This window comes from Nuphar pumila, chromosome 15 (assembly GCF_984573655.1).
Source record: "Nuphar pumila chromosome 15, dmNupPumi1.hap1.1, whole genome shotgun sequence".
Taxonomy (NCBI): Eukaryota; Viridiplantae; Streptophyta; class Magnoliopsida; order Nymphaeales; family Nymphaeaceae; genus Nuphar; species Nuphar pumila.
In genome coordinates, this window is record NC_143263.1 from 76002055 (window position 1) to 76027483 (window position 25429).

Below are 25429 nucleotides of genomic sequence, written 5' to 3' on the forward strand. Positions count from 1 at the left end.
TGATCTTTCCACGATTTTTGGATTCCCTCTTTTCTATTCTAGATAAATTACGAGCCATTTGATTTCATCTGTAGTTAGATTTTTGTACATCAAATCTTTGCCAACTAGACAAAAGATTCCGCATACCTAGAGGAATGTCAAGACCCTGGCTTCTTCCCATAGTGACAAAAGATTAAAACGGCAAAATATCGGTAGTAAAGAACACAAGAGATTTTGAATTTTTTCATAAATCTTGCATTTAAAAATAAAAGTCGGGTGTTTTCATGATAAATATGTGTTAAAAAACGTAAATATCGCGATATTTGTCACGGTTTGAAAATCTCAAGAGAAATTATTGTTTTAAACTTTCAGGCAATTTCTCGTGACATTATTACGAGATTTTTATAAATCTCACGATATTTGTCACAGAGCTTCTTCCTTCTAGAAATTTAAAATTTTTAATCCCTAGGGCCAGCCAGCTGCCCTTCTCTACTTTAGCAGCTGGATCTATTAATGTGAGAATGTCTGACCATCCGCTCCATTCTTCCGATTTACCTAGGACTTGAAGAATCTGTGCCTTCCTTTTTTATCTGATTGAGATTCTTCCTTTGTTGCTCAAACACTTGTTGGTTCAGTAGTTTCCATATTATCTATTATAATCACCTGGAATGTTCTTTCCCAGCCTTGTGTCTCACCACTTTATCTTTGAATTTCTTTTTGAAGTAAGACCGGATGTTACTTGACATGTTTCCTACCGGTCTCCATCTAAATCAGAACAAAGATGTTGATATCACACAATTAGCTTGGAAACTGAAAGCCTTTACTTTGGAGTCTTTCTTGGGTGAGCAAACAATCTCCAATTGCCCATCTCGATGGATGTGATAGCAGATGGAGGGTGGGCCTTATTAACCCATCTGCATCGAAATATGGGTTTTTCTTCACCATGACTTCCCAGGCTGACCTTACTAATGAGAATTCTCACTTTGGGAGCCATTCCAAACACACTGCAATGCAATTCAAGGGGACCATTTTTGACTTTGCACCATCCGCTTAATTTGATTTGGGAATCCGGAGATAGTTCTCTCTACCATCTGCACCAAATTAGGGTAATTGTTTTGGAATACCAAAAATGAAAGCTTTTATCAGAAAGGTTCCCAACACACACAAGGATACCCACTGACAGCTCCTACCAACCCCGCGGAGCGCCCGTTGGTCCATATTGACAAACTTAACACATGTTAGCAATCATTCAAGCACCTATAATTTTTTTTACATAATTCTTTGCCTTTAGTTTGTCTGTTTGTGTTTTCTTTTTTTGCATGGTGGTGGCAATTGCGCATCATGCACTAGGGATTCTTGCACTATCATTATTGTATAGTAAACTAATGAGACCAAGAGTGTTTAATATGGTTTCAATAGGTAAAATTTTCAAGTTTTAGACCTTGTTTTAAAGGAATATCGTTCATAAGAGTCACGCCAAACTTGACTTCCAACAGAACGTACGTTGGTCAAAGGTGAACGACACCATCCAGATTTGGTAATCTTCTTATGAAAGAAGCATTTTATTCAAAATCTCTACATATTTTCTATCGTCAACGTTTTCCCGAGAACCAGGTTTGTGACTGTGCAAGTAAGCTGGAATTTCTCGTGGCTTTATTGGTCTACTGGTCAGGTTACATCTCATGAACCTTGCAAGTAGGGGTGTCAACGGGTCGGGTTTACCCAGACCTGACTCGAACCAAACCTTATAGGGTAGTCCGGGTATTGTGATAAATAATAAGACCTGAATAAAACCTGGGTCTGGATCCCCAGTAATACGTGGACCCGGGTATAGTTTATGAAATTATATACCAGCCCAACCCGAGTTTCAATTAAGACCTGCAAATTTTTAATGTAAAAATTATAAAAAATATGGTTTTACTGGGTATGGTTTGGGTCTGCCTCACGTAGTTCATATCAGGTTCGAGTATGGTTTTTCTTATAGTTGACCTAATTAGACTCGGGTCCAGACTCAATACCATACCCAAAATTCCTGGTTTAAATCTGGTTTCACCTGGGTCCCCGACCGGTTGACACCCCCAATTGCAAGGACCATAATTATGAGTACTTGGAAAAAGACATGCAGAAAATCGCATTGAGATCCAAACTTGGATTTGAATTTAACACACAAAATCCACGTGCTAGTTAGTTAGATACTTGTTTAGTCAACAGAAATTGGAAAAGGCAAAATCGTACATGCAGAGAAGGAGGCTGCCTGGAAGGGAAGGCTGTGAATAAGGTTATATAAATTGATGCAATTAGACACAAAGGAACCCAACTTGGTGATAGAAGATGGAAGCCATAACCAAGTTCAGCTATGGTGCTTTCCGCCCCTTCTACCCTTCCATTACCACAAAGCCTGCAGGCTCAAACTCAACCACTCTGCTTAGGGTTCCATCAACAACCAAGTTGCCATCTCAAAGACTTCTTAGTCTGACACCTCCTCGCAGCTTACTCCTTAACAAGGATCCTTGCACCCTCCTCCAAAACCAAGATGTGCAAAATGGATCATGGTACTTCCCTCTCACTACAACTATAACCCATTGCCAGGCCTAATAACAGGAGGATCAAAGAGTACTAATTTGGGATTTGACTTCTTCAGTGTGCAGGGCTGTCACGATGTTGAACTTCAAGTTCGTGATTATGAATTGGACCAATATGGAGTTGTTAATAATGCCATATATTCCCATTACCTCGAACATGGTGAGGCTGCAATGGTTTTGTTTTTGTTTCTAGTTTGGTTTTAACCATTTTTGAGCTACAGTACTGATGGATTCACCAAAATGTAACCCTGTATTTGGCTTCAGAAAAATGAGATTCAAAAGAAGAATATAACCCAATCATCATGATTAGATTTTATTGAGACGGCATTCATAGGCTTACATGTGTCTACACACAAGCATCATGATTTTGATTTTCAAGCGCACCACTGACAATATTCTTCTTTAACATACTGTTTATCATTTTTTACCAGCTCTAATTATTTCATATTGCTTATGGAAATAAGAATTGGAGAATTAGTTCTTATTGGCAGGCATATGATTGCCTGCCAATTGTGAAACATGCATGTGTATCAAGATTGATTTCTCTAAATTTTTGTTTTTCTTTGATGGTTGAATGCGCACACTAGTTAAAGTGCACTACATTCCCTATGTGTTTTAGGTTATACAGATGTGTTTGTCAGAGTTGGTATCGATATCGATGGATTGAAGTCTGAAGGCCATGCAGCTGCAACACACAAGCTGTCTCTCAAGTTTATCACTCCTTTACAGGTAAGTAGTTAGCCATTCAATTACTGTAGAAAGTAGACAGAGTTGCTCACCAAACAATTCAGCCCTATCGGCTGGTGCTAGGTAGCGGCTGCACCGAGGCGTGGTCCAGTGTTCTGGACGAACACTTATAAAGTGCTTCGCCCTTTTAAGAGAGAGAGGGGGGCAGAACACTCTGCTTCCCGCCTATCCCCATAATGAAAAGGGGCACACACTTGTAAAGTGTTCTCCTGGATCACACCACAGTTACTGTAGCATCTTTGGTGATTATCCATTTTATCATACGGAATTTTAGCAGGATTTGGACCACTACTATTTCAGTATTTCCACTCAATGAAATAAGTAGGGGTTAATATCATTTTTGTTTATTTTGTATGATGAACAATATATTACAAGTTTCAATTTGTATAAGCTAGATAGATAGAGGGTTTCTTCCATGATGCTAAGAAGTTTGCACTTTGTAATTGTGGATGCAGCGTGGAGATAGGTTTGTCCTGAGACTGAAAATTTCAAAAGTTTCTACCACACGTTTGTTTTTCGATTTCTTCATTTTCAAGCTTCCAAATCAAGAGGTAACTGTCACAATTGACTGTAAGAAGAAATCATGTCAATTCGATAAAAGAAAATGGAAAAAACTGCTGCTGACTTTCTGCTTGTTAAATTCTCAGCTAGTCTTGGAAGGAAGTTCAATAATTGCTTGGATTGACAGAAACAACCATCCTGCACGTATTCCATCAGAAGTAAAATTGAAGTTGCAGACTATTTGATGCTACTATTGTACACATTGCCACCCATGGATACATGTTTCTGCTAGAGGTCATCGATACAACATCCACAAAAGCAAAATTCCCTACAAAGAAAGCAGAAAAATGCTAGTGTTTTCTACCTCATGAAGGCTGCCAAATGGTGTCTTTATGTAGTCATTCTAGTTCAAATAGATAGAAGAAATGGTGAAAGCTTTTATTGCTGTTGCAACTCTGTCATTAAATTGTCATACTATTATCAATCATCAATAAATTAATTCTTGTGCACTCATTTCCATTCCATACTATTCCTAGCGTAGTTCAAAATAAATAGGGTCGGTTTGTTTCATGTAATTTTCAGAGAAAATTGCTGAGCTGGCATCCCTTTTCCTTTCTTTCCTATTATTAGTAAAACGAACATCCAATTATAATTCGTGCTGACACAATTTGGTCCTACCAGTATTCTTGTTCCAATCCTTTCATACCTCCCCACCTATGAAAGCATTCTCATGTGAAGGCTAAGCTAACAGAATTTTTTTTTTGAAATTTGTACCCATTTCCATGAAAGGTCTAAACGGAAGTGAGAAGAAGAAGAAAATTTAAGTAAACACACTCTATTTACGTGATTCAGCAGAAGAGATAATGCTTTTCTTATTTTAGCATCCTTGGCTCTTTACAATTGTATAGACTATTTCTCACATATCATGGTGAGATCACTCACTTACAATACAACAACTGGTGGTTTTTTTCATCCTCATCGAGTTTCCTTCCTTTGTAGTTTGATTTGCTGAGATTGTAGAGTTGCATACTTACCCTTTGATACTCCATACTTATCCTTCAAGCCTTCTAGAATATCGATACCATTTTATCCTTCATTTGATGGCGGACTCGTCACGGAAGTCAATCCACGATATGAGATACAAATGGATCTCCACGCATGGAATCTAAGTTTACTTGTTGAGTCTGAATAGGACTCAAATAATCTATACTTCAAAGTCTGAGCACTCTGTTTCGACAGAGGTGGCTAACACATGAAAGTTGTGCGACGCACACACCTTTCCAACAGATCCAAAAATGCCAGATTCAGATCTGTGTAGGCAGAGTTATTACAGATTCTATGGAGCGCATGGACAGGACACCCAAAATATGCAGGTGACTAGTCCGACTACTTGGAGAGAGATTTTGATCCCTTTGCCGATGGAGTTTGGAAAAACTCCAAATAGGTAAGTTATGCCAAATCTTATTATCTTTCCAAAAAATCCGAGTTTGTAATTTTTGGAGTAAGATGTTGAAACTTATACCTAGATTATGATATTGTATTTTCTTTTCTATGCTAAATGAGCCGATGAACAAGGTATCAAACATGCAAAAAAGTAATCAACTTTTTGACACAGTAAACAATGGAATCAACAAAAAATCAAAACATGAGGATTCTCAATCTAAATATTATTTTTTTAGATTGTGCTTCAGTTCAATAAACAAAGCAGGGATGACAAAGATGCACTGCAAATAGGAGATGCTATCAAGAATATAACAGATAGTCTAGATCTAAAATATCTTTCGATTAACATAGATTGATGGATATTTTAGACTAACATCAAACTTGATTCAGGAAACATCATAAACATGAAAGTTGAAGCTCTAGGTGTTGATTTTCTAACAAGTTATAATTTGGAATTTTTTGTTTAGTAAACAAAAAGATATGATGAAAACACGAAATAGCAGCAGTGATGTGATGCACAGGATGAAACTCTGGTCTTATGCAATTGACTGAAACTTGTCGGGGATTTTAGCATCCTAACAATGATGCTTCAAGAAAAATAGTAAGAAGAAAACTTGAAGGGGAGAATATTAGCTTTCCAACAAGCCAATGATCACTCGATTTGGACTAGTATCTAAGGCGATATAGTCAAAATACCGGGACAATGTCTGACAATCCTGAATGCATAAACGACTCTCCTTAGTAGAAAATGAGTTTTATCAAAACCCAAACATACATCAACAAAATGAGTTTCTGAACAACCAGAATCACATGAACAATTTCATTAACACTTTAGAAATAGTCTCACAATCTTGAACAAGGAATCTACCGGTCGATGATAACAAATATATAATGAACACAAGATATAGCTAACAAGTTCGAAAAAAGTGTTATCGTGTTTGCAACAACAAGATCGAAGAACACTTCAACAACTTCCTCAAATGCAGAATAACACAAACACAAGATTTGTCCACACAAGCACAAGAGGTATTTTTCTTGAATCAGCACCCTCACACGATTTTCTCTAACCTTTCTCAAAGGACTTCTTTCAAAACCAAATGATAGCCAAGCTCTCAATCACGATTTTCTTTTTTCTTCCAAATTTCAAATCAATCGCCTCTTGGTCGACCACCCCCCTGAAAGTGCAGTAGGATCGAGGCAACGAGCACTAGAGGGGGGTGAATAGTGCTTTTAAAAATTGTCTTCAAAATTTTGACGGATTTTGCAATTCACAAAGCAAACACACAAATAACACAATAATTTATCCTGGTTCGGACTTTCCCGACCTACATCTAGTCCCCAAGCAAAACCCGCTTGAGAATTCAACTATCAACATTGTGTAACTACAAGATCATACAGACCAAATCTGGTCTTACTTTCAGTAACACACCTACTGAAAGCAAACAACTCCTTTAAACCAAGGAGTCCTTCCTTTTACAGAAAATTGAAACAAGTAACAACTTACAATACAACCTATGAGCCCTTCTTATGAATACAAATGAGATACAATTTGCTTTTGAGGTTGTTAAAATACTCTACTCACGAATTCACTATCTCTCAAAGGAATTTAAGTGAAAAACTGAAGTGAAAAATATCACGTGAGTGAGAAAATGGATATGAGTGAAAAGCTAAGAGTAATTGATTGAATTGTAGTGCTTTTGAGTGTAAAATGCTCTCATATTTATAGTTGAAAGATTCCATACGTTGAGGGTATGAAAGGGTGTCAAAACAGTCCATTTTAAACGATCAAAACGCTTGAAAAATGAAAAGACACGCATTTTTAAAGTTTCAAGAAAAACGACAAAATTAGTCGACTGGAATAGAAGTTAGTCGAGTAATAATTAGCTATTAGTAGATTGACAATTATCGTCGGTCGACTGATCTGTTAATCAATCCGTTTGAAAATCTAAAGTTTTGAAACTTAGTTGAGTAGAGAAAAGTTAGTCGACTGATAATATCATCAGTGGACTGAAAAACCTTTCAGTCGACTGCTGCTAAATTTTTCTAAAAAACACAAGTTTTGTCCGGTCGACTGATAAAAGCATTAGTCGACTGCTGCTAAATTTCCAAAAAATAGACATTTTGTCTGGTTGACTAATAAAACCTTCGGTCGACTAATTTGATAAAAATGACATTTTGTTTAGAAAATTTGGCGCAAAAGGATTAGTCAATTGGTGAGTCTAGTGGTCGACTAATAAACACCAAAAATTAAATAAAGAGTTTTCTAAAAAGATTTTCATGAAGGGTTCTTTTAGAAAAGTTTTTCAAAAGACTTTTTAGCTGAAATGCAACCAAAATATGCACTCTAAGTAAGGCTCTTACATGAATCTAAGACTTTTAATGAATTTAACATATGCACACTAGTCTTCAAAGATTCTTCATCGATTTCTTCAATGCTTGTCATCTTTTTTCATTGCCTTAGCTGAAATGCAGTTGATTCACTTGTTCATCATCAAAACCTTGTACTTGAAGTATCATGTACGACTTCATTGTCGTAACAATCTTCCCCTTTTTGATGATGACAAACTTAATCAAAGATGAAGCATTTAGATGCAGAGATGAAGATTTTACTCCCTCTATCAATATGCTGCAAAACATTAAAGTTATTACATTCAAAGCACATATATCACATATTGATTGGTTTGCATTTCCATCATTACTTAATGCATTTTTATAACTTTTTCATAAATGCAATTTTTAATACTTTCATGTAATTTCCATGTCATTTCATGTAATTTTCACTAGTGTAAACTGGTTTATTTTTATTATTTGGTGTATAGTTTACACGCGAGTTTTATTGAAAATTTGTTTTAAAAATTGCTTTCATAAAAGCTACACCAACAATCATGCCTCAATTTAAAGTGGGAGGAGAGTGGGGGGTTACATACAGGGCATTCATGTACGTGAACCCTTCACATGCCATATTGAATGTGAACTCTTCACATTAGTGTAACCCACTCTCCACTAATGCCTTTATTAGTGCCTTGTGTCAAACTGGGTCACTTAAGGTTAGACCTGGTCCAAAATATCCAACATTCTCATGTGAAGGCTGAGCTAGCAGGATTTTTTTTTGCAATCTATATACCCATTTTCATGAAAGGTCTAAAAAAAAGTGAGAAGAAGAAAAGGAAAGTAAACGCACTCTATTTACTTGGTTCGAAAGGAGGGATAATGCTTTTCTTATTATACAATAATTAGCTCTTTACAATTATAAAGACTATTTCCCACATATCGTAGTGAGATCACTCAGCTACAATACAACAGTTGGTAGTTTTCATCATCACCGAGTTTCCTTCCCTTGTAGTCTGATTTATTGAGAATGGAGAGTTGCAGACTTATCCTTTGATACTTCATACTTATCCTTCAACTCTTCTAGAATACTTGTACCATTTGATCCTTCATTTGCTGGTATTTGGATCAATTTGAAATCCAGACTAGTATCACTAGTACTTTCCCATAATCCAAGTTTGGGCCTTGAATTCTGAAGCATGAATTTAGATTTTTTTTAAGAGTTTAAAATGCTTTTTTGGAAGAGTGAAAAGGATTTAGTTACTGGCTTGGTAAACACATCTGCTACTTGTAATTGTAGGGGGATGAACCATGTAACTAGTTGTTGTTGAGCCACATTCTCACAAACAAAGTGACAATCGATCTCAAATGAAAAACAATATTAACTGCCATGTGAAGAATAGATAAATTATCATAAAAAAATAGTTGGACCTTGGGAATATCAATGCCAAGATCCTCAATAATGGAGTTAAGTTGTGGGATTTATGCTGCCATTGATGAGAAAAAATGATACTCAGCTTCAAAACTTGAAAAAAAAATAGTTGGTTGTTTATTGGCACTCAAAGAAAGTGGTGAATATCTCATAAGTCCTTCATAGTGAATTTGAAATTTAATTTGGAAATAAACTGAATGAAAAATGTGTAATTACTTCCTATAATTATAGTGTCATCAACATAGAGAAGCAATAGTATACAACCTAGATTCTTTTGGCAAATTTAAAACAAAAAACTGCATCACTGCAATAAAATCCCATGGCCAATAAGAAAATGTTGAACATATCAAACCATGCTCGAGACAACTGCTTAAGTCCTTATAAAGCCCTTTTTAAATTATAACTATAATTATGCCTTTGAGAATCTTGGAATCTGAGCTATTGTACCATTAATAAAGGTTCAATTAAAAAACCACATGAGAAAGTATTTTTCTTAACTAATTGTCAAAATTTTCACCTATGAGCCAATGCTACAAGAAATTACCTTTGAATTGGCGCACTAGTAACAAATTATATTTACTGGCCTGAAATATGTTCATGTCAGTAAAGAAGTACGTTATACTGTCATGACTATATTTCACGTCAGTGAAGTAAAAATCTTTACGTTATGGTTATGGTGGTTGTGTGATGACGGGAGAAGATGTCTCAATAAATTTAACTCTTGGTAGTTGGATGTATCCTTTAGCAACTATGCAAGCTTTTAATCTATCAAGAGATCCATTTTCTTAGGAACAAGTTTCCAAGGGTTTTTGCTTCGTTTCTCATAGCTTGACACCACCTGAGGTGGTTTAAAGCCAAAAAATTATGTGGGATTTGTTTTCACATTCCCATGTTTGGACCGAGTGATTATATTGTAGGAATTCAAATATACAGTGTTGCTAATAATAATATCACCTTGAATTACATTTTTATAGTGTTGTTAATTGATGTCACAATTTTGCTGATTTCCAGCAAGATTTTGTCCATATAATTGACCCACGATTTCACATATATCTGATCAGTGGGATTGCCTGGTAGGATTCAACTGCCTGTTAATCGGCACATAAATATCTCATAAAAATATCTTGTAGGCCCTATATAAATATCTCATAAAAATATCAAGTGGGCTCTACAGGGATATGGATGTCTTTATATTACTTTGTTCCATAGTGACAAACATTTTTATCGACAATTTCTCATTTTTCAAAAACTCGTGAGAAATTGAAAACATTCCATAAATTTCACATTCTTTTTTTGCAAAATCTCGACAATAAAAAAATAAATTAAAAAATATGAAATTATTTTTTATAAGAAAATATTAATAAAAATTATTTAAAAATAAAAATACATTATTTTTTGTGATAAATAGTCATTTAAAACATAAATATTGCATTTAAAGCAATATTTATGTTTTTTTCATAAATCTCTTGATATTTTGAAAATCTCATGAGAAATTGTCGTTTTAAACTTTCAGGCAATTTCTCGCGATATTTGTCCCTATGCTTTGGTCTTAAGTTTGGATCTTGGATCAGATCAACTAATTAGATCAGACCCAGTCTACACATAAATCCAAGATCCATTTAATTTCTTATAAACAAGAGGAGAACCCCCTTAGAAAATTGTGCTCCTCTCTCTCTCTTCTTTTTCTTTGGCTTTTATTTCCTCTCTTCTCTCTTGGTTCTAGCTTAGACCAAGCCCACTTGAAGTGAGTTTGGACCTGCGTAGCTTAACTTGAGCCCACCTGGGTCAAGACCACTTGACCTACTAGGTTAGTCTTTCTTTCGCTTTCTTTGTTTTGGTCTTAGCCTAGGTTAAGCCCACTCGACCTAGACTGAGCTGAGGTGAGCTTGGATTGACTTGACATACAATAAACCTAGTTGGGTTAAGACCCCTTGACCCTGACTGCTTGACCTCCTCAACCTTTTCCTTGACTAGGTATAACTCATCTCATCTAGCCTAGACCACTTAAGGTAGGTTTGATCCAAGTCGAACGTAAACTAGGTCCAATCCGTTTTTTACCTAAACCTCATTGTTTCACCATGACAAGTTCTGCAAGAGATGTTCTTGGTTGTGACTATACCGAACATAAGAAAGTGTTAGCTACAACCTATGAGGGTATCAAATGTTGCGTTGAGCCACCTCTGCCAAATTTTGGTAGGTTTGCACGTCATTTTCTCTCTTTCAAGTTATTTATTGAAATAATTATCATGTACGGTGGGATTTTTCTTTGCGTACACCTTTGAAAAATAATATCTGGTCCGAGTCCTCGGTTTATGCCCTTTAGGGAACTGCAAGTTTGCTTCAGTGTTCATACACATACCCTTGCTACTATTGCTTGATATTTATGGTGAACTATGTGTCATAGGGTCTTAGTCCTTTTGGTGTTTGATTTTCAAGTAAGGTAACTTTTGACTTTTCTCTCTTGTTTTTATTTTTTTGGTAAGTTTTATTTTAACCTTATTTTAAAGTTTATTTTTGTTTTTATCATTTTAAACTTTAAACTTGGATGTCACATAAGATGGGATGGCCCACCTTTGGACTCCTACTATTTTATAAGTTTTAGTTAATTTTTGAAATCCATTCTATGAAATTCAAATTAAATTCACTTTAAATTCAATTGGAATATTTCATGGACTTATAAATACCCATGAAATGCTTCTAAGCGAAATTTAGTTAAATCAATACCTAATTAAATTCTACTATGAAATTTTGAATTCTCCACATAATTAAATTACTTATTCAAATTATTCTTTTAAGGTTTAATTCTAATTTCTCAGAATTTATATCTGAAAAAATTGAGCTCTATAGGCTCAGTGAGACCTAGGGCATGTAGGGGTTACTTCCTCATATTGAAAATTCTTTTAAATCCTATAAACCCTATAACACAGTGTCTAACTAAATTATTATTATGAAATTTCTTTTATAAAAATATCATTTTCTCAATAATGCATTTCGAAAATGATTCCTACCCGAGTCGGTAGGACCTGTGGTCGTATTGACTATTTGATTTCGTACATCAGGTTTCAAACATGAACTAATATTCGATTAAGTTTTAATTTAGATTTGAATCAAACTCATATCTAGTTATAATGTTTGAGCTATATTTATTCAATCCAAATTCAAATTCAAATCCTATCTAAATTCGAATTTTTAAATCAAAATTTGAATTGATAAAACTACATAAATTGAAATCAAAATTTAATAAGACTTCAAATTAAAATATGCACTTAGTTCGAATCCTGACTAATATTAAAACTCAAATTAAGTTTTTATTTAAGTTCAGCTTAAATATGGATTAAATATGATTAAAAATAAAACCCTGATTTAGAATATAGTCTCAACGTGGAATTTATTTTGAATCCCCATTAATACTTGAATTATAAATGAATTTATAGCTTAATTTTGAATAATATTGTAGCCTCGCTTTACAGTTATTTCTTGTAAAGTATAAAAAATTTATGGGTTTTACAATTATTTTCCCGATTTTGAATTGGATATGAAGAGAACCATGATCATAATAATTTCATATCTGGCTCAGATTTAGACATATCCTATGCAAATCGATTCCAATATAATATGGGTTGAAACTCTGACATATTAAATGATCACTTCAAACAAAAACACAAATTAACTAGAACAAAATGCTATACACAAATGGGGCAGAACTAGAGCGTTTGTTGGCCTAAATCTTCACGCACTTTTGGATGGTGGTAAGCCAAATGTGTAACATATTAGTACCAAAACTTGCAGTGAAATGCCTATTGTAATTAGAAAAAGTTGGGTGTATTTTGATTATTGCAAATTTTAGGCATGTTTTAATATATTTTTTAAGAAAAAAAAATATTATTGTTAGTTATCAAATATTACTAAATTATCTCTCTCTTTCTCTTTTCCATTTATAACATGAAGAAACCTCTTCTGGCAAGAAGACTTGGTCATGCTGGCTCTACCTTTCATACCTCGTGTCGACGACGTTAACCTTCGAGGATAGGATCATAGGCCTATGTTGGGTGTCAGCTTGTGCAGGGGAGAAATCTTTTTTTTTTGAAATGCAAGCTGGGGTTAGGCAAACCAATACCAGATTTCATTAAGATTCAATAATCGTGATGAGGGACCAATATGGGGAATGATCCTTCCATGATTTTTGAATTCCCTCTTTTCTATTCTAGATAAATTACGAGCTATTTGATTTCATCTGTAGTTAGATTTTTGTACATCAAATCTTTCCCAACTAGACAAAAGATTCCTAATACCTAGTGGAATGTCAAGACCCTAGCTTCTTCCCATAGTGACAAAAGATTAAAACGCAAAATATCGATAGTAAAGAACTCAAGAGATTTTGAAATTTTTCATAAATTTGTCATTTAAAAATAAAAATCTGGGGTGTTTTCATGATAAATATGTGTTAAAAAACGTAAATATCGCGATATTTGTCACGGTTTGAAAATCTCAAGAGAAATTATTGTTTTAAACTTTCAGGCAATTTCTCATGACATTATTACGAGATTTTTATAAATCTCGCGATATTTGTCACAGAGCTTCTTCCTTCTAGAAATTTAAAAATTTTAAACTCTAGGGCCAGCCAGCTGCCCATCTCTACTTTAGCACCTGGATCTATTAATGTGAGAATATCTGACCATCCGCTCCATTCTTCCGATTTACCTATGACTTGAAGAATCTGTTTCGATTTTTATCTGATTGAGATTCTTCCTTTGTTGCTCAAACACTTGTTGGTTCAGTAGTTTCCATATTATCTATTATAATCACCTGGAATGTTCTTTCCCAGCCTTGTCTCACCGCTTTATCTTTGAATTTCTTTTTGAACTAAGACTGGATGTTACTTGACATGTTTCCTATTGGTCTCCATCTAAATCCGAACAAAGATGTTGATATCACACAAACAGCTTGGAAACTGAAAGCCTTTACTTTGGAGTCTTTCTTGGGTGAGCAAACGGTCTCCAATTGCCCATCTGGATGGATGTGATAGCAGATGGAGGGTGCGCCTTATTAACCCAGACTGACCTTACACCACAAGAAAATCGTGGATTAGTGATGGACGCTATCCATCGCTAAGTCATCGCTAAACTGTTTAGCGACGGATAAGCGATGGATAGCATCCATCGCGATTGTTTGCTTGCTAATTATCGAAAAACCTTATATGTCGTTATTGTCGTCGCTAATTTGCGATAGATTAGCGATGGACATTATCCATCGCTAAGATGTCGCTAAATTTTAAAAACAAAATAAAAAAAAAAACGTCGCTAAGTAGCATGCTCTCCGGCGTCGCCGTCCTCTATGAACCGGCGTTTGCTTAGTTTGTATTTTTTTTCTTCTTCATTTTCGTGCATTCGCTTTACCTCTTCTTCGTTGTGGTTCCATTTCTAGGGTTTCATTTCGTGCATTCAGGGGAAGGGGAAAGTGAGAGATGGCGCAGGAAGGAGGGGAGCACCAGAACGGGAGCGGAGCAGAGAACGACGACGAATCCGCTGCGAAGTTCTCGATGCTCAGGCCGAAGCTTTTGGTTCAGGCGCCGAGGGCGGCCGATGTCGTCGCCTTCTACAATGTAGCTTTCGGTGCCGAGGAAGTCGAGCGTTCCAACCACCTCAAGAGGAAGGCCGATCACGAGCTCCCTCTCATCCTCTTCTCTCGCCTCCGACTCGGCGTCATGGAGTTCCTTGTCGCCGACGAGACCGATGAGTCTGAAGCCGGGTTAGTTTCTCTCTCTCTCTCTCGTTTCCTTGCTTCAGTATTCGAAGTCGGTTTAAATCGAGTGAGGTCAGTTTAAATTTTGAATGGGGAGAGGGAAAATTTCGCGCTCGGTTTAAATCGAAAATTAGCGACGGATTTCTCGAGGGAATTTTTCCATCGCTAATTAGCAATGGATTAGCGACGAAAAAATTCTCTCGCTAAATCCGTCGCTAAAATGTTTTCTTATATTGAGAATTAGCGACAAAAAAATTGGTGTCTCTAATCCGTCGCTAAGTAGTGACAGTTTAGCGATGAAAGTTTTTCATCGCTAATCCGTCGCTACCTATCGACGGATTCATGAAGAAAGTTTTCTCTAGCTAATTTTTCGCAAATTTAAGACGGAAAAAATCCATCGCAAATTTTCGTCGCTAATTAACAATTTTCTTGTAGTGTTACTGATGAGAATTCTCACTTTGGGAGCCATTCCAAACACACTGCAATTCAAGGGGACCATTTTTGACTTTGAACCATCCGCTTAATTTGATTTGGGAATCCGGAGATAGTTCTCTCTACCATCTGCACCAAATTAGGGTAATTGTTTTGGAATACCAAAAATGAAAGCTTTTATCAGAAAGGTTCCCAACACACACAAGGATACCCACTGGCAACTCCTACCAACCCCGCGGAGCGCCCGTTGGTCCATATTGACAAACTTAACACATGTTAGCAATCATTCAAGCACCTATAATTTTTTTTACATAATTCTTTGCCTTTAGTTTGTCTGTTTGTGTTTTCTTTTTTTGCATGGTGGTGGCAATTGCGCATCATGCACTAGGGATTCTTGCACTATCATTATTGTATAGTAAACTAATGAGACCAAGAGTGTTTAATATGGTTTCAATAGGTAAAATTTTCAAGTTTTAGACCTTGTTTTAAAGGAATATCGTTCATAAGAGTCACGCCAAACTTGACTTCCAACAGAACGTACGTTGGTCAAAGGTGAACGACACCATCCAGATTTGGTAATCTTCTTATGAAAGAAGCATTTTATTCAAAATCTCTACATATTTTCTATCGTCAACGTTTTCCCGAGAACCAGGTTTGTGACTGTGCAAGTAAGCTGGAATTTCTCGTGGCTTTATTGGTCTACTGGTCAGGTTACATCTCATGAACCTTGCAAGTAGGGGTGTCAACGGGTCGGGTTTACCCAGACCTGACTCGAACCAAACCTTATAGGGTAGTCCGGGTATTGTGATAAATAATAAGACCTGAATAAAACCTGGGTCTGGATCCCCAGTAATACGTGGACCCGGGTATAGTTTATGAAATTATATACCAGCCCAACCCGAGTTTCAATTAAGACCTGCAAATTTTTAATGTAAAAATTATAAAAAATATGGTTTTACTGGGTATGGTTTGGGTCTGCCTCACGTAGTTCTTATCAGGTTCGAGTATGGTTTTTCTTATAGTTGACCTAATTAGACTCGGGTCCAGACTCAATACCATACCCAAAAATCTGGTTTCACCTGGGTCCGAACCAAACCCGACCGGTTGACACCCCCAATTGCAAGGACCATAATTATGAGTACTTGGAAAAAGACATGCAGAAAATCGCATTGAGATCCAAACTTGGATTTGAATTTAACACACAAAATCCACGTGCTAGTTAGTTAGATGCTTGTTTAGTCAACAGAAATTGGAAAAGGCAAAATCGAACATGCAGAGAAGGAGGCTGCCTGGAAGGGAAGGCTGTGAATAAGGTTATATAAATTGATGCAATTAGACACAAAGGAACCCAACTTGGTGATAGAAGATGGAAGCCATAACCAAGTTCAGCTATGGTGCTTTCCGCCCCTTCTACCCTTCCATTACCACACAGCCTGCAGGCTCAAACTCAACCACTCTGCTTAGGGTTCCATCAACAACCAAGTTGCCATCTCAAAGACTGCTTAGTCTGACACCTCCTCGCAGCTTACTCCTTAACAAGGATCCTTGCACCCTCCTCCAAAACCAAGATGTGCAAAATGGATCATGGTACTTCCCTCTCACTACAACTATAGCCCATTGCCAGGCCTAATAACAAGAGGATCAAAGAGTACTAATTTGGGATTTGACTTCTTCAGTGTGCAGGGCTGTCACGATGTTGAACTTCAAGTTCGTGATTATGAATTGGACCAATATGGAGTTGTTAATAATGCCATATATTCCCATTACCTCGAACATGGTGAGACTGCAATGGTTTTGTTTTTGTTTCTAGTTTGGTTTTAACCATTTTTGAGCTACAGCACTGATGGATTCACCAAAATGTAACCCTGTATTTGGCTTCAGAAAAATGAGATTCAAAAGAAGAATATAACCCAATCATCATGATTTGATTTTATTGAGACGGCATTCATAGCTTTACATGTGTCTACACACAAGCATCATGATTTTGATTTTCAAGTCGCACCACTGGCAATATACTTCTTTAACATACTGTTTATCATTTTTTACCAGCTCTAATTATTTCATATTGCTTATGGAAATAAGAATTGGAGAATTAGTTCCTCTTGGCAGGCATATCATTGCCTGCCAATTGTGAAACATGTGTATCAAGATTGATTTCTCTAAATTTTTGTTTTTCTTTGATGGTTGAATGCGTACACTAGTTAAAGTGCACTACATTCCATATGTGTTTTAGGTTATACAGATGTGTTTGTCAGAGTTGGTATCGATATCGATGGATTGAAGTCTGAAGGCCATGCAGCTGCAACACACAAGCTGTCTCTCAAGTTTATCACCCCTTTACAAATAAGTAGTTAGCCATTCAATTACTGTAGAAAGCAGACAGAGTTGCTCACCAAACAATTCAGCCCTATCGGCTGGTGCTAGGTAGCGGCTGCCCCGAGGCGTGGTCCAGTGTTCTGGACGAACACTTATAAAGTGCTTCGCCCTTTTAAGAGACAGAGGGGGGCAGAACACTCTGCTTCCCGCCTATCCCCCTAATGAAAAGGGGCACACACTTGTAAAGTGTTCTCCTGGATCACACCACAGTTACTGTAGCATCTTTGGTGATTATCCATTTTATCATACGGAATTTTAGCGTGATTTGGACCACTACTATTTCAGTCTTTCCACTCAATGAAATAAGTAGGGGTTAATATCATTTTTGTTTATTTTGTATGATGAACAATATATTACAAGTTTCAATTTGTATAAGCTAGATAGATAGAGGGTTTCTTCCATGATGCTAAGAAGTTTGCACTTTGTAATTGTGGATGCAGCGTGGAGATAAGTTTGTCCTGAGACTGAAAATTTCAAAAGTTTCTACCACACGTTTGTTTTTCGATTTCTTCATTTTCAAGCTTCAAAATCAAGAGGTAACTATCACAATTGACAGTAAGAAGAAATCATGTCAATTCGATAAAAAAAATGGAAAAAACTGCTGCTGACTTTCTCCTTGTTAAATTCTCAGCTAGTCTTGGAAGGAAGTTCAATAATTGCTTGGATTGACAGAAACAACCATCCTGCACGTATTCCATCGGAAGTAAAATTGAAGTTGCAGACTATTTGATGCTACTATTGTACACATTGCCACCCATGGATACATGTTTCTGCTAGAGGTCATCGTTACAACATCCACAAAAGCAAAATTCCCTACAAAGAAAGGAGAAAAATGCTAGTGTTTTCTACTTCAAGAAGGCTGCCAATAAATGATGGTGTCTTTATGTAGTCATTCTAGTTCAAATAGATAGAAGAAATGGTGAAAGCTTTTAGTGTTGTTGCAACTCTGTAATTAAATTGTCATACTATTATCAATCATCAATAAATTAATTCTTGTGCACTCATTTTCATTCATCACAATTCCTAGCGTAGTTCAAAATAAATAGGGTCCGTTTGTTTCATGTAATATTCAGAGAAAATTACTGAGCTGGCATACCTTTTCCTTTATTTCCTATTATTAGTAAAACCAACATCCAATTATAAGGCGTGCTGAAACAATTTGGTCCTACCAGTATTCTTGTTCCAATCCTTTCATACCTCCCCGCCTATGAAAGCATTCTCATGTGAAGACTAAGCTAACAGGATTTTTTTTTGAAATTTGTACCCATTTCCATGAAAGGTCTAAACAGAAGTGAGAAGAAGAAGAAAATTTAAGTAAACATACACTATTTACGTGATTCAACAGAAGAGATAGTACTTTTCTTATTTTATCGTCCTTGGCTCTTTACAATTGTATAGACTATTTCTCACATATCATGGTGAGATCACTCACTTACAATACAACAACGGGTGGTTTTTTTCATCCTCATTGAGTTTCCTTCCTTTGTAGTTTGATTTGCTGAGATTGTAGAGTTGCATACTTACCCTTTGATACTCCATACTTATCCTTCAAGCCTTCTAGAATATCGATACCATTTTATCCTTCATTTGATGGCGGACTCGTCACGAAAGCCAATCCACGATCTGAGATCCAAATGGATCTCCACGCATGGAATCTAAGTTAAGCAGGTGAGTCCGAATAGGACTCAAATAATCTATATTTCAAAGTCTAAGCACTCTGTTTCGACAGAGGTGGCTAACACATGAAACTTGTGCGACGCACACACCTTTTCAACGGATCCAAAAACGCCAGATTCAGATCTGTGTAGGCAGAGTTATGAAAGATTCTATGGGGCGCATGGACAGGACACCCAAAATTGGCAGGTGACTAGTCCAACTACTTGGAGAGAGATTTTGATCCCTTTGCTGATGGAGTTTGGAAAAACTCTAAATAGGTAAGTTATGCCAAATCTTATTATCTTTCCAAAAAATCAAAGTTTGTAATTTTCGGAGTAAGATGTTGAAACTTATACCTAGATTACGATATTGTATTTTCTTTTCTATGCTAAATGAGCCGATGAACACGGTATCAAACATGCAAAAAAGTAATCAACTTTTTGACACAGTAAACAATGGAATCAACAAAAAATCAAAACATGAGGATTCTCAATCTAAATATTATTTTTTTAGATCGTGGTTCAGTTCAATACACAAAGCAGGGATGACAAAGATACACTGCAAATAGGAGATGCTATCAAAAATATAACAGACAGTCTAGATCTAAAATATCTTTCGATTAACAAAGATTGATGGATATTTTAGACTAACATCCAACTTGATTCAGGAAACATCATAAACATGAAAGTTAAAGCTCTAGGTGTCGCTTTTTTATCAAGTTATAATTTGCAAATTTTTGTTCATTAAACAAAAAGATATGATGAAAACACGAAATACTAGCAGTGATGCGATGCACAGGACAAAACTCTGGTCTTATGCAATTGACTAAAACTTGTCGGGGATTTTAGCATCCTAACAATGATGCTTCAAGAAAAATAGTAAGAAAAAAACTTAAAGGGGAGGATATTAGCTTTTCAACAAGCCAATGATCACTCGATTTGGACCAATATCTAAGGAGATACAGTCAAAATATCGGGACAATGTCTGACAATCCTGAATGCATAAACGACTTTCCTTAGTAGAAAATGAGTTTTATCAAAACCCAAACATACATCAACAAAATGAGTTTCTGAACAACCAAAATCACATGAACAATTTCATTAACACTTTAGAAATAGTCTCACAATCTTGAACAAGGAATATAACAGTCGATGATAACAAATATACAATAAACACAAGATATAGCTAACAAGTTTGGAAAAAGTGTTATCGTGTTTGCAACAACAAGATCGAAGAACACTTCAACAACTTCCTCAAATGCAGAACAACACAAACACAAGATTTGTCCACACAAGCACAAGAGGTATCTTTCTTGAATCAACACCCTCACACGATTTTCTTTAACCTTTCCCAAAGGATTTCTTTTAAAACCAAATGATAGCCAAGCTCTCAATCACGATTTTCTTTTTTCTTCCAAATTTCAAATCAATCGCCTCTTGGTCGACCCCCCTCCCCCCCACCTTGGGCTCTTAAACACCCAAAATAGAGCTTCATAAAGAGAGTCAGGCCTTCCCAAGGCAGCCTCTTTCCAAAGCATTGAATAAGCCATTTTTAGAATTAGAGCTTTAAAACCCTTTCTACAACTTAATTGACTTCAAAGTCAAATGAGAATTCAAATTGGGGACTATGGATGTCCACACTAAGTGGCGTCACCTATAAGAGTCCAATTATAAGGTGTGCTGACACAATTTGGTCCTACCAGTATTCTTGTTCCAATCCTTTCATACCTCCCCGCCTATGAAAGCATTCTCATGTGAAGGCTAAGCTAACAGGATTTTTTTTTGAAATTTGTACCCATTTCCATGAAAGGTCTAAACAGAAGCGAGAAGAAGAAGAAAATTTAAGTAAACACACTCTATTTACGTGATTCAGCAGAAGAGATAATGCTTTTCTTATTTTATCGTACTTGGCTCTTTACAATTGTATAGACTATTTCTCACATATCATGGTGAGATCACTCACTTACAATACAACAACTGGTGGTTTTTTTCATCCTCATCGAGTTTCCTTCCTTTGTAGTCTGATTTACTTAGATTGTAGAGTTGCATACTTACCCTTTGATACTCCATACTTATCCTTCAAGCCTTCTAGAATATCGATACCATTTTATCCTTCATTTGATGGCGGACTCGTCACGAAAGCCAATCCACGATCTGAGATCCAAATGGATCTCCACGCATGGAATCTAAGTTAAGCAGGCGAGTCCGAATAGGACTCAAATAATCAATATTTCAAAGTCTGAGCACTCTGTTTCAACAGAGGTGGCTAACACATGAAAGTTTTGCGACGCACACATCTTTCCAACGGATCTAAAAACGCCAGATTCAGATCTGTGTAGGCAGAGTTATGACAGATTCTATGGAGCGCATGGATAGGACACCCAAAATAGGCAGGTGAGTAGGCCGACTACTTGGAGAGAGATTTTGATCCCTTTGCCGATGGAGTTTGCAAAAACTCCAAATAGGTAAGTTATGCCAAATCTTATTATGTTTCCAACAAATCTGAGTTTGTAATTTTTGGAGTAAGATGTTGAAACTTATACCTAGATTACGATATTTTATTTTCTTTTCTATGCTAAATGAGCCGATGAACAAGGTATCAAACATGCAAAAAAGTAATCAACTTTTTGACACAGTAAACAACGGAATGAGAAAAAATCAAAACATGAGGATTCTCAATCTAAATATTATTTTTTCAGATCGTGCTTCAGTTCAATAAACAAAGCAGGGATGACAAAGATGCACTGCAAATAGGAGATGCTATCAAGAATATAACAGACAGTCTAGATCTAAAATATCTTTCGATTAACAGAGATTTACGGATATTTTAGACTAACATCAAACTTGATTCAGGAAACATCATAAACATAAAAGTTGAAGCTCTAGGTGTTAATTTTCTAACAAGTTATAATTTGCAAATTTTTGTTTAGTAAACAAAAAGATATGCTGAAAACACGAAATAGTAGTAGTGATGCGATACACAGGATAAAACTCTGGTCTTATGCAATTGAATGAAACTTGTTGGGGATTTTAGCATCCTAACAATGATGCTTCAAGAAAAATAGTAAGAAGAAAACTTGAAGGGGAGGATATTAGCTTTTCAACAAGCCAATGATCACTCGATTCAGACTAGTATCTAAGGAGATACAGTCAAAATAAACGGACAATGTCTGACAATCCTGAATGCATAAACGACTTTCTATAGTAGAAAATGAGTTTTATCAAAACCCAAACATACATCAACAAAATGAGTTTTTGAACAACCAGAATCACATGAACAATTTCATTAACACTTTAGAAATAGTCTCGCAATCTTGAACAAGGAATCTAACAGTCGATGATAACAAATATATAATGAACACAAGATATAGCTAACAAGTTCGAAAAAAGTGTTATTGTGTTTGCAACAACAAGATCGAAGAACACTTCAACAACTTCCCCAAATGCAGAACAACACAAACACAAGATTTGTCCACACAAGCTCAAGAGGTATCTTTCTTGAATTTGCACCCTCACACGATTTTCTCTAACCTTTCCCTAAGGATTTCTTTCAAAACCAAATGATAGCCAAGCTCTCAATCACGATTTTCTTTTTTCTTCCAAATTTCAAATCAATCGCCTCTTGGTCGACCCCCCCCCCCCTGAAAGTGCAGTAGGATCGAGGCAACGAGCACTAGAGGGGGGGTAAATAGTGCTTTTAAAAATTGTCTACGCAATTTTGACGGATTTTGCAATTCACAAAGCAAACACACAAATAACACAATAATTTATCCTGGTTCGGTCTTTCCCGACCTAAATCTAGTCCCCAAGCAAAACCCGCTTGAGATTTCCACTATCAACCTTGTGTAACTACAAGATCATACAGACCAAATCCGGTCCCACTTTCAGTAACACACCTACTGAAATCAAACAACTCCTTTAAACCAAGGAGTCTTTCCTTTTACAGAAAATTGAAACAAGTAACAACTTACAATACAACCTATGAGCCCTTCTTATGAATACAAATGAGATGCAATTTGCTTTTGAGGTTGTTGAAATACTCTACTCACGAATTCACTATCTCTCAAAGGAATTTGAGTGAAAAACTGAAGTGAAAAATATCACGTGAGTGAGAAAATGAATATAAGTGAAAAACAAAGAGTAATTGATTCATATTGATTGAATTGCAGTGCTTTTGAGTGTAAAATGCTCTCATATTTATAGTTGAAAGATTTCATACGTTCAGGGTATGAAAGGGTGTCAAAACAATCCATTTTGAACGATCAAAACGCTTGAAAAATGAAAAGACACGCTTTTTTAAAGTTTCAAGAAAAATGGCAAAATTAGTCGACTGGAACAGTAGTTAGTCGACTAATAATTAGCTATTAGTAAACTGACAGTTATCGTCGGTCGACTGATCTGTTAATCGAGCCATTTGAAAATCTGAAGTTTTGAAACTTAGTTGACTAGCACTACAAGAAAATTGTTAATTAGCGACGGAAATTAGCGACGGATTTTTCCCGTCGCTACTTAGCGACAGATTAGCTAGAGATAGAATCTGTCGCTAATTTGCGACGGATTAGCGAGGAAACGACTTTTATCGCTAATCTGTCGCTACTTAGCGACGGATTAGCGACTGCATGTTTTTGTCGCTACTTTTGATTACAAGAACACCATTTTAGCGACGGATTTAGAGAGGGAACTCTGTCGTCGCTACTCCGTCGCTAATTAGCGATGGAGTAGCGACAGAATATATTCTGTCGCTTTTTTGGTATTTGGGTTTCGCGACGGCTTCGCGACGGAATTTTTCCGTCGCTAAGCCGTCGCTAAATGTCGCGTAAATCCCTAATCCCATCCCTCTTTCTCTTTTCCCTGTTTCGCTGTACTGCACCCTCCCGCCGCCCGTCGGCCCTCGCCACCGTCCGGCCACCGCCGCTCGCCAGCCGCCGCTCCCCGTCCACCGCTCGCCAGCCGGCGCTCGCCAGCTGCCGCTCCCCGTCAACCTCCCGCCACCGTCCGGCGAAGCGCAGGTTCTTCTTCTTCTTCTTCTTCTTCTTCTTCTTCTTCTTCTTCTTCTTCTTCTTCTTCTTCTTCTTCTTCTTCTAAACGCAGGGGGTACGCCCCTTCCCTTCCGGAAACGGAGGGGGTTTAACCCCCTGCCGTGCTTTCCGGCAGGGGGGGTCGACCCCCTGCGTTTCCGGCAAGGGGGGTCGACCCCCTGCGTTTCCGGCAAGGGGGGTCGACCCCCTGTCGGAAAGGCATGGGGGGTCGACCCCCTGCCGGAAACGCATGGGGGGTCGACCCCCTGCCGGAAACGCATGGGGGGTTGACCCCCCTGCCGTAAAGGCACGGCAGGGGGTCAACCCCCCATGCCGGAAATGCCTTTCCGGCAAGGGGTTTAACCCCCTTCCCTGTTTTGAAAAGAATTTTTGTCGGCTGGGCCGGCTGGGCCGGCTATGGCCCTGTCATAGGCTCGCCTAGCACCCAGCCGACTGGGTGCTGGGCCTGGCGCACCTGCCAGCATGCTGGCAGTCAGCCGAGTGCTACTCGGCTGGCTGCCAGCCAGCCAACAGCCACCAACGTGAATAAAAAGATTTTTTTTTTTGAAATAAAGGGATCATACCCAGCCGATCACTCGGCTGGGCCAACAACGAGGGTTCACGGCTTGACTTCGGCTGGTCTGTCAGCCGACACCCATACCACATCGATCGTGCCATGGATTTCTTTTTGAAAAAAAAAATGAAAAACAAGGAAAAATATCAATATAACATAGTGGATTCGTAGATCCACTGATTCGCCATGGATTTCCATCAAAACATGCATGGAAATCCTACCTCTACCCGATTTTTCAAACGTTTCACATAAGAAAATGCCCGTACCTTGAGAGAAATACCCGATTTTTTTAGTTAGTGTTTCATCTTGTTTCATGATTAGTTAGTTTGTTACTTAATTTGTTTTGTTTTTGTGCAGATTTTTCAACGGAACCAACTCGTGCTCGGCCACCTGTGGTAAGTAAATGACAAAAACAATGCAAATCGGGTAAATACCCGTGGTGAGTAAGTGATGCAAACGTATCACATGTTATTTAATTTATTGAATGCAGCACTTTATTGTTCACACACTCACTTAGTTGTTGATATCTAGGACTGCTTTGTTGGAGTTCGGAGATCATGCTGAGCATGATTTTAATGTAGAAATATGGAAGTGTTCTTATTTTTGGAGTACGGAGTCCA

General features: G+C 37.1%; 2 protein-coding genes across 3 annotated transcripts in view; both read left to right on the top strand.

Moving 5' to 3' along the window:
* Positions 1–2305: 2305 nt before the first annotated feature.
* The window catches only part of LOC149815648 (acyl-acyl carrier protein thioesterase ATL3, chloroplastic-like), a 30378-nt gene continuing 7254 nt past the window's right edge, over positions 2306–25429 (top strand). Inside the window, exons 1-5 of one of the 2 annotated variants that reach the window (XM_089989780.1) lie at positions 2306–2531; positions 2621–2721; positions 3181–3290; positions 3764–3859; positions 3956–4154. In XM_089989780.1, the coding sequence (XP_089845906.1) occupies positions 2311–2531; positions 2621–2721; positions 3181–3290; positions 3764–3859; positions 3956–4054 (627 nt within the window). In that variant the 5' untranslated portion in view covers positions 2306–2310 and the 3' untranslated portion in view covers positions 4055–4154. Of the gene's footprint in view, positions 2532–2620; positions 2722–3180; positions 3291–3763; positions 3860–3955; positions 4155–25166; positions 25205–25429 lie in introns of those variants that run through there. The other variant, XM_089989781.1, reaches the window with a different exon arrangement.
* On the top strand, positions 16552–17541 carry LOC149815649 (acyl-acyl carrier protein thioesterase ATL1, chloroplastic-like). The gene is made up of 3 exons (XM_089989845.1): positions 16552–16773; positions 16863–16963; positions 17420–17541. Exons 1-3 carry the CDS (start codon positions 16553–16555, stop codon positions 17539–17541), a joined length of 444 nt encoding a protein of 147 aa, XP_089845971.1. The 5' UTR covers position 16552.